This window comes from Lynx rufus, unplaced genomic scaffold (assembly GCF_022079265.1).
Source record: "Lynx rufus isolate CCGP_SWC_20201006 ecotype Redwood Valley unplaced genomic scaffold, mLynRuf1.p SCAF_6, whole genome shotgun sequence".
NCBI classification, from domain to species: Eukaryota; Metazoa; Chordata; class Mammalia; order Carnivora; family Felidae; genus Lynx; species Lynx rufus.
This window is the reverse complement of record NW_025814878.1, coordinates 77,840,260-77,855,544: the sequence shown is the minus strand read 5'-3', so window position 1 is coordinate 77,855,544 and position 15,285 is coordinate 77,840,260. Positions and strand designations below refer to the sequence as shown.

Here is a 15,285-nt window from a genome sequence, read left to right as displayed (position 1 = left end):
TGCCCTCGGGGGGCGAGCGGAGGGGCGGGGCGGCCGCGGGCGCCCAGCGCCCCCTCTCGGAGCGCGCGTTCGTGCGCTCGCGCGCCCGGTCGGCCCGCCCCGGCCCGCAGCGCCCCCGCCCCCTCGGGCGCTCCGTAGCCGTGACGTGCGCGCGCTGGGGCCGGGGACTCGGCGGGGCGCCGGCCGGCGGGCGGAGACGGACCCGGGATCTGTCCGAGCAGGAAGCGAGCCGGAGCCCGGTCGCCGCCGCCGCCCTGTCGCCGCCACCGCGACTCTGAGCTCGTTCACGTCGTCGGCCTTTTCGCTCAACTTCATCACCTCCCACCCCGCCCTTCACCTCACCGGCCACAGGTAGCCTCGCCGCCGCGCACCTGCCTTCGCGTCCGCACCGGTGAGTGACCCTGAGCCCCTGCTTCGGGGCGTCAGCGTCAGGGCCTCGCTTCCCCTGGCGGGCCCTGCTTCGGGGCCTCCTCGGGCAGCCCGGGGAACGACGGCTGGTTTCACCTCTCGAGGACGCGTGTGGGTGAAGCAGGTGATGGGTGGGCCCGGGCGGCGGCGGCGGCGGCGACTCACAGTAGTGCCAGGGCTGGTTCTCATTTCCACAGGACAATGAGAGTCTCCTTTCATGGGTTTATCGTCACCAAGATACCTTTGTGTATCTTCTCTAGCTCCCAGGTAGAAGCAGGGCACTCAGGTGTCCCATTCTGACTTGGACACTCCGTGATAATTTTCTTTTAAGTCAACAAGCTTAAAATCCAGTGTAGGAATGGAGCCGTTTGTTCTGAGATACGAGGATCAGGTGCCAGCCAATATTAAATTAATAGTTTAACCAGGTAGGAGACCAGGTTGGGACTGTCTAAAGCTGTGGTTTTAGTTTTTAAGTTGTCTAGTATTTTGAGTATGTTAATTTATATGCGTACTACTGAACAAGAGTTTTTTATATTTGTTAATGTTCAAAAGCCCCTTGAAACCATTAAAATGCTCAAAATCTGGGATTTTAAGTAGGAAATAATTTGGTAGGGTTGTTACTAGAACACCCGTGTCAGAAATACTGTTTCTATACAATTTAAGAAAACAAGTGACACTTTTTCTGGTATAAAGTTGCGGTGGAGGAATGCTTGTATCCTAATCTACAGATATTAGTGAACAACTGGGAACACTATTTCAAGTTCACAGATTGCTGTACATGCTAAATAAAAATTTCATTTGGTGTTATGCTCTGGTGGTGTAGATCCAACGTATCTGAATATAGTCAGGGTTTGAGAGTTTTAAAAATTCTTAAGATTCAGTTGACTCTGTTCACACCGTAAAATGTGAATCTTGAACTTGCGCTGGTAATGGTCACGGTACAAAGGTTGGTAGCAAAACGGCATATCTGTACAAATTAACTAAACTTCATGGGTATCTTGGGCTGTGGTTTTACAATTGGAAATTGTTTAGTGAAAAAATTACATTGGTGTTTTTTATCATTAATTTTAGAAACATTACAAATTGGGCTGTAGCCAGAGCTTGAAACAATGCAACCGTTCAAAATAACTCATTGACTTTTAAATATCCAGCTCGTTTTGAGTATTTTAAGTTGTGCAGAATTAGATGCACAGTGGTAAACAGAAGTCATTTGGGTCTTAAGCAGATTTGCCCATTGTGTTTGTATGTTCTGTGTGACATACTATTTATTGTTCTCCCAGTTTGAGTTACATTTTTGTTTTCCAAAACTAAGTTTTAAAAAGGGAGTAACAGAAATGATGAATGACTTTAAGAAAAGATGATCATGATTAAAAACTCTAAATATATACTGTATAAAACTGTAATATACATATATTATTCATTAGTGCCCAGAAATGTGAGCAAGAAAAATGTAATGAACTATAGCAGTATTTAATGTAAATTAATGCAGGGTATTAAAAACAGATCACAAATCATAACCCATGGGGCTCATTTGAAGTGGATTTTTTTCCCCTCTGTTTATGTTTATATGATCGAGTTTTAAAATAACAGTGGGCAGGAAATCTGAGAGTGGCTGAAGGCTCTTTTCTCATCCTGTTGTGACTTTGCCTGGAGACTGTGGTGTATCATGTAGCCCATTGTTTAGATAACTGGGCTGTCTCTGGATTCTAAAGTACTGTTCCTTTTTCATAGAGTTTTAAGATATTTGAGCATGTGAGGTTTGAATAAGTCTAAGTACCGCAAACATAAAAAAAAAATTAACCAATTTTCACCGTTGATCATTGAAGCTTTACTTTGGTCTGTAAAATGTCAGTTTTAAAAAGATTTCTAACCTCTGAATATTTCATTTCTGTATATTAAAACATTTTCATCTGAAAAAGGTATTACAGCTTTAATAAATCTTATACAGTTTGTGATCCCCTTAATGAGGCACTTTATAATAATTTGTGAACTGGCCGTTTAGTTGTATAAGATAGTCACCCATTTATTAAGCATCTGCCATAATCAGAACACAAACCGAGGGATTTGATTTACAAAATAATTTTCAAGGTTGGTGGTCTTGTCCTCTTACACATGAGGAAATTTAAGCTTAGAGGATTAAATATTTGTGCAAGGTCTTACAGCTTCAGAGGAACAAAGTCTGCATTCACACCTAAGTCTTCTGACCATGAAACCCCTGTCCTTTCCATCGGACCTGGTTGCCTTGATCTCAGTTCATTTGGTAGACCGTTCAAATAAACCTGCAGAACTGGTATTGTGTTAAAGAATGTAACTTGAAGAAAGCACACAGGAGTGCGAATGAGATAGGTCATGAATGTGGTTCTGGAACTAATGTTGAATTCTGTTTTGTCATTTTTAAGTTGACAACTTTGAACAGTAATGTGTTGCTTTATCATTTCCTTTTTTTTTTTTTTTCTTTTAAAGAGAGAGTATGTGCGTGAGTGGGAGAAGAGGGGCAGAGGGAGAGAGAGAGAGAATCTTAAACAGGCCCAGTGTGGAGCCTGACATGCAGCTCGATCCCACAATCGTGGGATTATGACCTGAGCCGAAATCAAGAGTCACTCAACCAGTGGAGCCACCCATGCACCCCACTTTATCATTTCTGATGTAAATTCTAGAATATTATACACGCTGTGCACTTTTTATTTTGATGGGTTCATAGGAATTAGAATTAATAACACTGGTTTTCATTGTCTATAAAATGAATAGTGTAGTGTTCCTGTTTAGGATAAAACTTTATATTTTCTTCAAATGAGAAAGATCATTGCCCATTAATACAGTAGCTATCTTTCAGATATTAACTGTGTAATCCTGGTGTTGGGGGCTTGTTTTCAAATTATTATTAAATTGTCACCTGTACTATTAGGACGATTTTTTTATGGCCTGTGTTTATTTCAGGAATGTCCTTTAAACTATAATAAAGGACAAAAATGAGCACGCAAAGTCCATCTTTTGTAGCAAAGTAGGAGTCCTTTCAACAGAAGAATGTAGTTGTATTTGGGTAAATGAGAAAGAAGAAAAATGGTAGGACAGCTGAGTTGAGTGACTGTGTTTACAGATATTTCATTATTTGGTTTGAACTATTAGGAATTTTGCATCTCAAGGATACTAATATTCAACAGTAAATACAAAACCATCATCCAAGGGCTTAATATAAATTATTAATGGATGATCTGTAACACATCTCCGTGTGTGTGTGTGTGTGTAGATAATCAAGAACTAACATTAAATAAGCTTAAATTCGATTTTTGAGGCATTATATAATATTCAGAGGACCCAGGAAGTTTACCATTTAAAACAGTTATGCTTTTATTTGACAAATTTAGTGGACTATTCATTATTAATAATATTAAAATATAAGTGTTGGAATATTTTTGCATGTTTGGTTTTCAAAAATAAACTTAAAAAAAAGTTTCATTCATTTTTGAAAGACAGAGAGAGACAGAGCACAAGCAGGGGTAGGGCGGAGAGAGAGAGGGCACACAGAATCTGAAGCAGGCTCCAGGCTCTGAGCTGTGAGCACAGAGCCCGATGCGGGGCTCAAACTCCCGAACCGCAAGATGATGACCTGAGTCAAAGTCGGACGCTCAACCAACTGAGCCACCCAGGCGCCCCTAAACTTTTTTTCTTATTTAGTGTAAGAATGACCTGGTAGTTTGAGAAGTGACCACTAGTCCACCAAAAGTTCTCCCTGTAAATGCTGAAGCATAGGATGTAAAACTGGAAGAAAAAATCTGGCATCTTCAGAAATCTTGCTAGTGTTAAAGAGAAGAAAAGTCCTTTTCAATGCAGAAAGCATGACTCCAGTGAAACCACAATATTGAAGTACATTCTTTGGGTGATATTCACATAGGTGAATATTTATATCTAGGCTGAGTAATGTGCACAAAGGAAGGCGGTGCTTTTGAGAAAACCACAGGCATCTTTTATATAAGTTACGTCACTTGTTATTTTATTTGAAAGTAACCTGCTACTTAACCTTTACAAGGTATGGTATTGCATATAGCAGAATTTTAAAATTTCTCTTATATGTGAATGAATATCTTTTTTTTTTTAATCTTTATTTATTTTTGAGAGAGAGAGATGGAGTGTGAGTGGGGGAGGAACACAGAGAGAGGGAGACACAGAATCCAAAGCAGGCTCCAGGCTCTGAACTGTCAGCACAGAGCCCAATGCGGGGCCTGAACTTACAAACCCGTGAGTTCATGACCTAAGCCGAAGTCAGATGTCTAACCAACTGAGCCACCCAGGCGCCCCTGGATGAACATCTTTTTCAACAAATATTTACTGAGGGCCTAGTATATTTGAAACCTGGCTAGGCAGAAACTGGTTCTTCTGCGTACTGGCAGATCTTTGGATCTAGCAAATACAAAGAGTGGCAGAGACATAAAAAGAAAGATAAATAGAAACATCCATTTAAAATCTGTTGAAGTTTATATCAAATTTAACAACTTACATTTGTATGGCACTTTATTGTTTTGGAAATCATTTTGTGTACATTTGGTCCTTAAAACAACTTGTTGAAGTAGATATGATAAACTTACTCCTACTCTGCAGATGAGAAAGTGGGGACAAAAAAATTAAGCACTTGTTGAAGGATACATAGGTGGCTGCCTAGAAGAATAGCTGAGAATGGAACTTCTGTCTGTGTATTCCCATAGTAGATCACAGTTCTCTTATCTCTTAGGTGTTAGTTGGTGTCAACCTCTTAGCAGTGACTTCATTTTGTGGCTTCAGTTTGAATGGTTCCAGAAATTCTGAAAAGTCAGCATCACTAAAGTGATAATTGTTAAATGGTTACTAGATTTGTTTTTTTTTTTTTCTTCATATAAAGCAGGAGATGAACATGATGCATTATTATGGAACTACTTTAACATTTTTAGTAGATTAATGGAGCTGAGGTTAGTATATGTGCTGCCAAAGCAAGCACATGGAGCTGAGGTTAGTAATTAACTTTTCTAGTTGGAGAGGTTTTTTTTTTTTTAATTTTTTTTTTCAACGTTTTTATTTATTTTTGGGACAGACAGAGACAGAGCATGAACGGGGGAGGGGCAGAGAGAGAGGGAGACACAGAATCGGAAACAGGCTCCAGGCTCCGAGCCATCAGCCCAGAGCCTGACGCGGGGCTCGAACTCACGGACCGCGAGATCGTGACCTGGCTGAAGTCGGACGCTTAACCAACTGCGCCACCCAGGCGCCCCTATAGTTGGAGAGTTTTTAAAGGACACACATCTGTTTTAAGAAAGAAAGGAGAGTTGTATGGTAAGGCCGGCTTCAGATGCAGCAGCAGCTTGGGTGGCTTTGGTGAGGAAGTGTGAGAGTTCCAACTTTCTTCCGGGCCTGAGAGATTTTTCGTGGGGAGGGTCGCAGTGTCAGAGAAAAAGCAGCTTGTAGGCTTGGGTCTCTTGGAGGAGGATGAGGAGTTCAAGGAGTTCCCTGCGGAAGAGTGGGCTGGTTTAGGTGAAGACGAAGGTCCAGATGCACATGTCTCGGAGGATAATTGGGATGATGACAGTGTAGAGGATGACTTCTCCAATCAGTTACAACCTGAACTAGACAAACATGGTTATAAGATGGAGACCTTGTAGCATCCAGAAGTGTTGAAGCAACCTAAACTTGAACTGTCTACTAATTCTAGGACACAGAACCCAGGATGGAACACTTACAAAAATATGTTTATTTCATTACCTGCTTGGATTTTTGTGTGTGTTTGTATCACATCTTAAAAAAAAAAAGGAGAAAAATATTTTGGGGGAATTTTGAAAATAACTTTTATTACTTGCCACATTGATACTGGTTTGATAATTATGCTTGTTTTTTGTAAAGATTCACTAATGAGCTAAGGTGTGTCTGCATTGGTACCTTTATGCCTTCGTTCACTTAACAGATATTTGAGTGTCTGCTATGAGCCAGGCACTGTTCTAAGTGTTGGTGATACAGTGATAAATTAACACCAAGTCCCTGTGCTGGGTGACATTTTATCGTTGTTTTGAATTAAGTTAATTATAGACTCTTCATACTAGTGTGTAATCAACGGGCCTGACCCTAAAGTTGGGAAATAGTTGTCAAGTAGTACAATCTGATGGCTACTCAAAGACTCATTTACTCTGAAATATTTTATTCCTGGCATTGTAACACTGAGTTATAACACTGTTACCTGTCTACTCCTGATAAGTAAGCATATGTTCCATTTTTTATCTCAGTCTCAGGAAACAAAGCTGGGAGAAAATAAATGGGACCTACGATTGATATGTTGGACTAGCAGCTATTGTTTATTGAGTTGTTGCTGTTGCTATGTGTTAGAGAGATACTATGTCAAGCAAGTACTTTATGTACATTGTCTCAGCTAATCACTACGTTACTTTAGTGCACTTGGTATTATGACCCATAATTTATAGACTGGGAAACTGAGGCACAGAGATGTTAAATTTACTCAGGCTCACAGTCAGTACTTGGTGGAAATGGAGTTTGGAGATACTTAGCATGCAGTAGGTAAGAGTAGAAAGAGTGCTGATATATACACAGATTTGTGATGTTCTACCACAGTGTGATAGCATACCATGTAAGTGGAAGGCCTCGGTGAGTGAGGAGGGATGGGGAGTCAGGAGAGGTTGTTGTGGGGAGGGAGTGGACAGGGAGGATTATTGCTTGTCTAACTGCTTGGCCCTTAGGCTTAATCCTTTTTGTGACAGTCCTGAGGCTCCAGAGTTGCATTTAGGTACAAGTACTAGCTTATCCAGTGTATAGGTAAGAGGGACTGGCAGACCAGAGGTGATCCTGGTTTTACCAGTCATTACTTTGGTCAGATTACTTAGTTTCTCTGGGTTTCAGTTTTCTTATCTGTAAAATGGGGGCAATATTACCTACCTGGTGTGGTTCTTGTGAGAACCAAATTAGATAATAATACATGTGAAACACATCTCACAGTGGTATATAATTAGTGTGCATTATTATTGTGACTGTGCTTTAAAAATTTTTTTGTTTGGCAATATTTTTTTTTAACGTTTATTCATTTTTGAGAGACAGAGAGTGAGCAGGGGTGGGGTAGAGAGAGACGGAGACACAGTATCTGAAGCAGGCTCCAGGCTCCAGGCTGTCAGCACAGAGCCCGACGTGGGGCTCGAACCCATGAACTGCAAGATCATCACCTGAGCCCAAGTCAGATGCTTAACTGACTGAACCACCCAGGCGCCCCTGTTTGACAATATTTAATGTGAAATATTCAGTCAAAGAGAAAAAAATGTATTGGAGATTTGGGTGGAATCTTGAAGTTGGCCAGTTTTAAGAAGTTCTGAAATTTAGGTGTGCATCAGAATTACCTGGGAACTGGTAGAAACACTTGTCAGGAAGGTGTGGGTGGAACCTGGGCTTAGCATTTTGACATATTTCTTCGTTGAATTTACTTGTACACCAAAATTTGAGAACCACTGGTTTAAAACTTTTCTTCATCTTGTGCTTAGGGAGGGCTTTAACAATAACAACAAAAAAATTGTTTGGATTAACCAGACAGTGTATGGTAGAAGGAAGTGAAATATCAGTTACCAGCCCTTCATCGATTTTTTTTTCCCTGTTAAGCTTATTTGCGGCCTATAGGCATTTATCTTGGGAGGACAGTGCAGTGTTGAATTTCACACCTAAATTTAATTGCAATGAGTTTTTCAGCTTTTACCCAGTTTCATTTGGAAGTGAGCTGATTATATTTAATTTTTAAACAATTATAGAAATAGCAATATTACAAATAAGTAGTACTTATTTGTATTAAGACCTTGTTATATCTTAAGACCTTGTTAAACTTTTAAAATTGGATTTCTTTAGATAATGTGCTATTTTGGACTAACCAGACTTGGTATTGTTAACTGCATCAGGCAAGCTCCTAGCAGGAAAGAGATTTTATCCTTGATGGTACAAAAGAACAGATTACCGAGGTTAGAGAACAAACAAGAAGTGGAGGGGGGTTGGTGGGGTGGGGTGGGGGTGCTTGAAAGAAGCACTCAGGGGATAGCAATGGTGAGAAGCCCTTAATTCTCCAGAGATTACCAGAGCTGAGAGTTGAGAGCTGGAATTGTGGAGGAGGGCCCCAGGGAACTGTGGCTTTTAAGGCAGGCCTGACTGGCAGGGAGGGAGGGAGGGGAAGTTCCTGACCTCTCCTCCCTCTTTTGGGTCTTGTTCATTGGCTTGCATTGCTTGAACCCAGCTGGGGAGCCTAGGTGGTGATCTCTGCAGGCTCATCCTCCCAGGGCTGGAACAGAGCAAAGGAGGGATTGTGGGTTTGTTGCAGCAAGTGGAGAATAAATAAGGCATTGATTAGAACCTTTGGGAATTTGTAGCATTTCCTTGGTACAATTTAAGTAACTTTGAGAGTTGTGATACATCTCAAAAATACTTGAGACTACCTGTCTTATACATGCTTAGAAAATAGTTCATTCGCTTTCTCATTTAATTGGACAGTTATTTTAGGAGGGTTTATTTTTTGTTTTAAAGTAATATCTATGCCCAACATAAGGCTTGAACTCGCTATCCAGAGATCAAGAGTCGCATGCTGTATCGACTGAGCCAGCCAGGCTCCCCTTAGGAACTTTTGATGATCCATATAACCCAATGAGAAACATAACCTAGGTCCATTGGCATAAAATCCTTTTATTAATATATTGTTGTGCTTTAATGAGGTTTCTGAAATTAGGTGGTCTTGGTTTGGTAGAGTAAATGTTTTTCATAGAAAATTACTTTAAAAAAATTTTATCTATTTTGGGAAAGTACGCATGAGTGGCGGAGGGGTAGAGAGAGAGGGAGAGAGAGAATCCCAAGCAGTCTCTGTCAGCGCAGGGCTCATGGACTCATGAACTCATGAGATCATGACCTGAGCTAAAATCAAGAGTCGGATGGTTAACTGACTGAGCCACCCACATGCCCCTGAAAAAAATCTTTTAATGACTAAGTTAAAAGAAATTAAAAAAAATTTTTTTTTTATTTTATTAAGAAGAGGGCTTTGCCTTATGGAACTTCTACCTCCTGTTCACCTGAACTCTTGATAGCAAAAAGACCAGAACACATGCATAATGTAGTAACAGTTCATAGAAGTAAGGCTGTTGTGAAATAATTGTCCTTCCTCCCCAAGTCCTTTTAAAGACACTTTAAATTTCTGTATACATCTGTTGCAGTTTGGGGTTACTCAACTGTCTTTTGTTAATGCTAGTTTTACCTAGTTAACCTGAATTCTGGGTGCAAGTTTAAATCCATGTCTTTTATTTTGGACAAATTCCTGAGGATTACTAAAACGGGTTTCTCTTCTTAAAGAGACGGTATGAAGGTCCCTAGTATATGAGCAGTACTGCCCACCAAAAACAATTAGATTATATTTATATTTTCTTTCTACTTTTGAAGGTTTCAGGGAAAAGAAGTACAAGATTTTACTCAGATTAAACAAATCTTGTGAGACATCTGCACATTACTTGAGACTACTTGTTTCAAGTACAGTTAGACTGGGTCTTGTTCACAGCCTCCAGAAAAGGAACAACTAACCGTATAGTCTAGGACTGAGCAAATTAATCAAATAAGAAACACCTGGCTATGAGACTTTAAATAAAGGATACTTCCGGGTGTAATTATATAATTGGGTCTTTTTTTTTTTTTTTTTTTTTTAGAAACAAATATGTTTATAAGCTTGTCTTAAAAGCATATGGTACAAAGAAAACAGGTTTGGAGTAAATCATAGAGTACCTGTGCTTGAAATGGTACATTTAGGTATCTTCTCTGTGAGTGGGCTTTTTTTTTTTTTTGTCTTTTTTGAAAAAGAGAAATTTCAGACTTTTTTGGGATCTTCTAAAAACATAGTGTTTATTTTGATTTGGGCTGATAGAATTAGTATCCCAAAGGGGAGAATTGAGGCTGTTGGTTTTTCCATGTTGTGCTCTTTGAATTTCCTTGATTTGAGGATTGAGTTATTCCAGAGAGAACTTTTCTCCAGTTCCTTGTTATTTTTTTTCTAAAATTAGATGAAACAACTGTGTTTTGGTTTGTGGGCATGATTTGCTGTTTGTTATCCTTTTGGTATTTTGAGGAAGAACAAAGTGTATTCATGTGTATGTGTTTTGAGGAGGAATGTATTAGTTCTCTGCTCTTCCTGTCCATCATTACTGGCTTGAAGATGAGAGTAGATGATTTTATGTATCTTTTAATCCTTTTGCTTGAGGTTTCAAACAAAACTATATCTTGTGTTGGCCATCGAGATGATGGAGAAAACAGATGAGTGCTTAGTGTAGAACTAGTCACTGGGTATTCCATGGCAAATTGAGAAGGTGGGGAGGGCGAGGAAGATGGGAATTGCCTGGGTTTGAGCATATGACAGATTTCACTATAGATGTTTTAGAGCCCAGAAAAAATATGTCAGTCAGAATTTTGCATCTCATAGGTAACATTCTACTGATAAGTTTGCCTTTTTTTTTTTTTAAGAGAGAGAGAGAGCACGAGCTAGGGAGAGCCACACAGGGGAAGGGGGGGAGGGGAGAGAGAGAGAGAGAGAGAGAGAGAGAAAGAGAGAAAGAGAGAAAGAGAATATCCCAAGCTGACTCCATACTCAGTGTGGAGCTTGATGTGGGCTCCATCCAGCACCCTGGGATGATGACCTGAGCTGATACCAAGAGTTGGCTGTTTAACTGATTGAGCCACCCAGGTGCCCTCCACCTTTACAGTTTTTAAATCCTTTCACTGCCCATTTTGATTACATACTTCATGAATTTGCTTTAAACAAATGTATTCCTGTAAAGCTTTGTGTAAGTTAAATAAAGAATTGAACTGTAATTTCATATTATCCTGGGAAAGTTTCTTATTTATTTAAAGTATTCCATTAGTGATTTCTTTTGTAAGGGGAAGAATCCTTTTTTCAACAAATGATTGTTTTTTAGATTGTACTAATATATATGGATATTTCACATATTGTTGTATAAACATAGGTCTGGCTAAATACACATTTCATATAAATATGCTTAAATTAAATTTGGTCTCATATTGTGTTTGATATTACCAATAAAAAGGGATTGGGTAATAGAGATTTTTCTTAAATAAATGCTGTTTCTTGGATTTGTACTAAAATGTCCTTTGGTAGGCTTATCTACTAAGAATAATATTCTTTTAAGCAGTAGATTGAGGTTCAGTATATAATGTAATAGTAAATTCTTTTTTTTTTGTAAATTCTTTGTGTGTCATAAAATTTATTAGGTAAATGATAGTATTCTGCTTTAATGCTAAAATCAGTGTTTTGTGTGGCCTGAAGTAAATTGTCTGAAAATAACAGTTAAATTTAGAGAGATAGTTTTATTAAAAAATTATTGTAGTTGAAAAGCAGACAAACTGTTGTTTGGAAAACATACTTTAATGTAGCTCTGGATAAAATATTTATTTCCTGTACCTAATACCATGCTAATGAGGCCATGAACCCAGATTCATTGTAATCTGTGTTCTGTCCCTAAACACTCAACAGAGACTACTCTGTAACCTAGTAATTAATAGATCCAGTGGCCTCATTTTGGTCATTATTCTTTTCCAACTTCTTCAGCTATTGACCAACTAATCCTCCTTGAATTTTTTTCTCTTAGCTTCTGTGGTCATGCCCTCTGTGAAGACTCTGACTTTTCCTATTTTGTTTTTACTGCTTAATTTTCTCTGCCTGTGCCTTTACTGTTTGTGTCCAATAAACTCCCAAATGGGAGTCCCATATTAAACTCTACTCACTCTGTTCTTTTTTTTTAATTATTATTTTTTATAATCTTTATTTTTGAGAGAGAGAGACAGAGTGTGAGCGAGTGGGGGAGGAACAGAGAGAGAGGGAGACACAGAACCTGAAGCAGGCTCCAGGCTCTGAGCTGTCAGGATAGAGCCCGATGCGGGGCCCAGACCCATGAACCGTGAGATCACGACCTGAACTGAAGTCGGACGCTCAACTGACTGCGCCACACAGACACCCCTGTTCTTATTTTTGATAATTATATTAATCCCGTGGTCCCAATTCTTATTTTTAGGGCAAATTTTCCCCAAATCTCTTTCTGTATCATTTTGACTAGCATTTCTGAACTGATGCTATACAAGACACCTCAAATTTTCATAATTCCCATCAAATCCACCTCCCCTGAGAAACTTGGATCTTCTGTTTCCCTTATGACAGTCCTGTTACCTCGTTATTCCAGTTTAGGTCTTTAAAAAAATTTTTTTTAAATGTTAATTTTTGAGAGAGAGAGACAGACAGACAGAGCACGAGCAGGGAGGGGAGGGGCAGAGTGAGAGGGAGACAACAGAAACCGAAGCAGACTCCAGACTCTGAGCTGTGAGTCTCAGGCACAGAGACTGATGCAGGGCTCGAACTCACAAACCATGAGATCATGATCACTTACCTGGACTTAACCAACTGAGCACCCAGGCACCCCTGAAGTTCAGCACTTTAACTCACCCTTTCCCTCTTATTATAGTTGTTCACTTGCCAAACCCTGTTTTGCTTCTAGAAGGCCATCCTTCACTTTCTACTCCCTCTGACTGAATGCAAGCTTCATTACTTTTTCTTCCATACATGTCTCCCTGAATTTGGTCCTTTTCCTCAATGTACAGTCTGTCCTGTGCATATCCATTACGGTTGTATTTCAAAGTAGAAATTTGATTGTAATAGTCTCTTGCTGAATAAGAGTCCCAGTTAGCCCTTTGTTAATACATTTTAGAGTCCAAACTTTTTATTGTGGGATTGAAGCCGTCCGTGGCCTAATGTCTTGGCTTACTGCAGTATTTGTCAAACTTCTGCCACTGTGCCAGGCTCTAGCCCCATTAGCCTATTTCCTAGACATGTCCTTATTCTCCCTCCTTTCTACTCTTGTTCAAACAGACCTTTGTCTGGAATGGATTGACCTTTAGTCAGTCTTACCTGTCTTTCATGACCTGTTTGAATTAAATCTTTCAAAACTGTTTTCCCAAATTTACTTTTTGGAATTATACCTCTATTATAATACTTACCAAAGGTTATATAATATATATGTGTCTTCTTTCATCCTCCCCTACTCTCAGTAGCGAATGTGAGCAGCCTAGCAAAAGATTTGGTAAAGTTTTATGTAGAATAGTGGATCTCAGGTTTTAGGACTCTTTAAAGATTCATAATTATTGAGGACTCTGTAAAGATTTTGTTATCTGTTTGGTTATAGCTGTCATTATTTACTGTGTTAGAAATTAAAATTTAGAAATTAAATTATTTAACCCATTTAAAAATAATATTTAATAAATACATGTTAACAGAAAATGACATTTTATGAAAAAGAACTATTTGCAGGGTACCTGGCTGGCTCAGTCGATAGAGCATCCTACTCTTGAACTTGGGGTTGTGGGTTTAAGCGCCATGTTGGTTGTAGAGATTACTTAAAAAAGTTAACAAAAAGAAATACAACTGTTTTCCAAAACAAAAATTTGTGAAAAAAGTGGCACTATTTTATATTTTTTATAAATCTTTATAATGTCTAATTTAATAGATGATAACTGGATTCAGTTTTTGCTGCATTATGTTGTTTTTGGTTGAACTGTTTATGAAGAAAATCTGGCCTCACCCAAATATATCCTTGGGAAAGGAAGTAGTAACATAACCTTTTTAGATAATTGTGTATATTCTTTGATCCTTCATCCAAACTAAGCAGGTGGTAATTTCTTAAAGTTTCAAAGTGGAATCTTAAACCATACTAGTGAACTTTTGCACTCTGTTATATTACAATCTGTCGGTGTATTTTGCACTCTGAATGAATGAATCTTTTACCCATGCATGATTTTATAACCTGATGTGTTGGTCATTTGAAACACACTGTCTTGCTGAATTATGTAGATCTTGTAATATCTTGTAATATCAAAAAATTATATTTTGATTTTATCAGAAAAATTGTTTAACTATTTAAACTTGAACAGCAGAAGCTATTATGTTCAAGGTGGTAGATACAAGTTTTCCAAGATTCTGCTTTTCACTTGAATTTTAATATTGTCAACAGATATTGTAAGTCTCTTTCCCTGAAATGACAGGCTTTACTCAAAAAAACAAACAAAACCCAGGGCGCCTGGGTGACTCAGACAGTTAAACATCCGACTCTTGATTTTGGTTCAGGTCATGATCTCATGGTTCATGGTATCGAGGTCTGCATCAGGCTCTGTGCTGACAGTGCAAAGCCTGCTTGGGATTCTTTCTCTCCCTCTCTCTCTCTCAAAATAAATAAACGTAAAACAACAATAACAAACCCACAGAAAACACAAAAATAAGCAAACAAAAACAAACAAAACCCCAAATTTGCCAAAAACCCAAGTTTGAATAACCAAGGTTAGTCAATCTTACCAGTAACAATGGTATTCCATAAAAAAAAAAAACAAACCAAAAAACCAATTCCTGAAGATTACAACTCAGACGTTTGGACAAATAATTTTCCTTGAGGCAGCCATCATATTTTGTCTTACAGCAGAAATACTTTATGTGCAATTCCTATTTCATCATATAGAATGCTAAAAAGATGTATTTAGGATCAAGATGTACTAAAATTAATAAATTTTATTGCTTAGAGGTATACCTAAGTGAAACCAGCATTCTTTTACTGGGGGGGCAGTGATCACTGTCCTGGTTCTGGCTAAAGTGGTAGTAGTTTTACTTATCATTGGTTCTGCATAATTGGGGTAAATGTAACTACATTGAAAAAGGCAAGTGTCTTAGTATTATTATGAAAATAGTTTTGACCTTGTTGACTCTGTAACAGTCTCCGGGATCTTCAGGGGTCCATTGACTTGGAGAAATGCTGGTCTAGATAATTGTCTGCTTGGGTTGTGGAGGTGTTCAGGTTTCCT

At 38.8% G+C, this 15,285-nt stretch overlaps 2 protein-coding genes across 2 annotated transcripts in view; both read left to right on the top strand.

Annotated features, from left to right (window-relative positions):
* The first annotated feature begins 205 nt into the window (after positions 1 to 205).
* Positions 206 to 15,285, top strand: part of MYO6 (myosin VI) — a 143,643-nt gene continuing 128,563 nt past the window's right edge. The window contains exon 1 of the mRNA XM_047102759.1: positions 206 to 391. The gene's annotated coding sequence lies outside the window, so the exon portion shown is untranslated. The remainder of the gene's footprint in view (positions 392 to 15,285) is intronic.
* LOC124529145 (26S proteasome complex subunit SEM1-like) lies at positions 2,615 to 6,035 on the top strand. The gene is made up of 2 exons (XM_047103020.1): positions 2,615 to 2,698; positions 5,793 to 6,035. The coding sequence occupies exons 1-2, from the start codon at positions 2,615 to 2,617 to the stop codon at positions 6,033 to 6,035; spliced, it is 327 nt and encodes a 108-aa protein (XP_046958976.1).

What these genes read in the sequence shown, in the direction of transcription:
- LOC124529145 (XM_047103020.1), top strand. Translation starts at nt 2,615, where the DNA reads ATGAAACCCCTGTCCTTTCCATCGGACCTGGTTGCCTTGATCTCAGTT. An exon ending in CAAATAAACCTGCAGAACTG is followed by an intron (nt 2,699 to 5,792) that starts GTATTGTGTTAA and finishes TCCGGGCCTGAG; the next exon opens with AGATTTTTCGTGGGGAGGGT.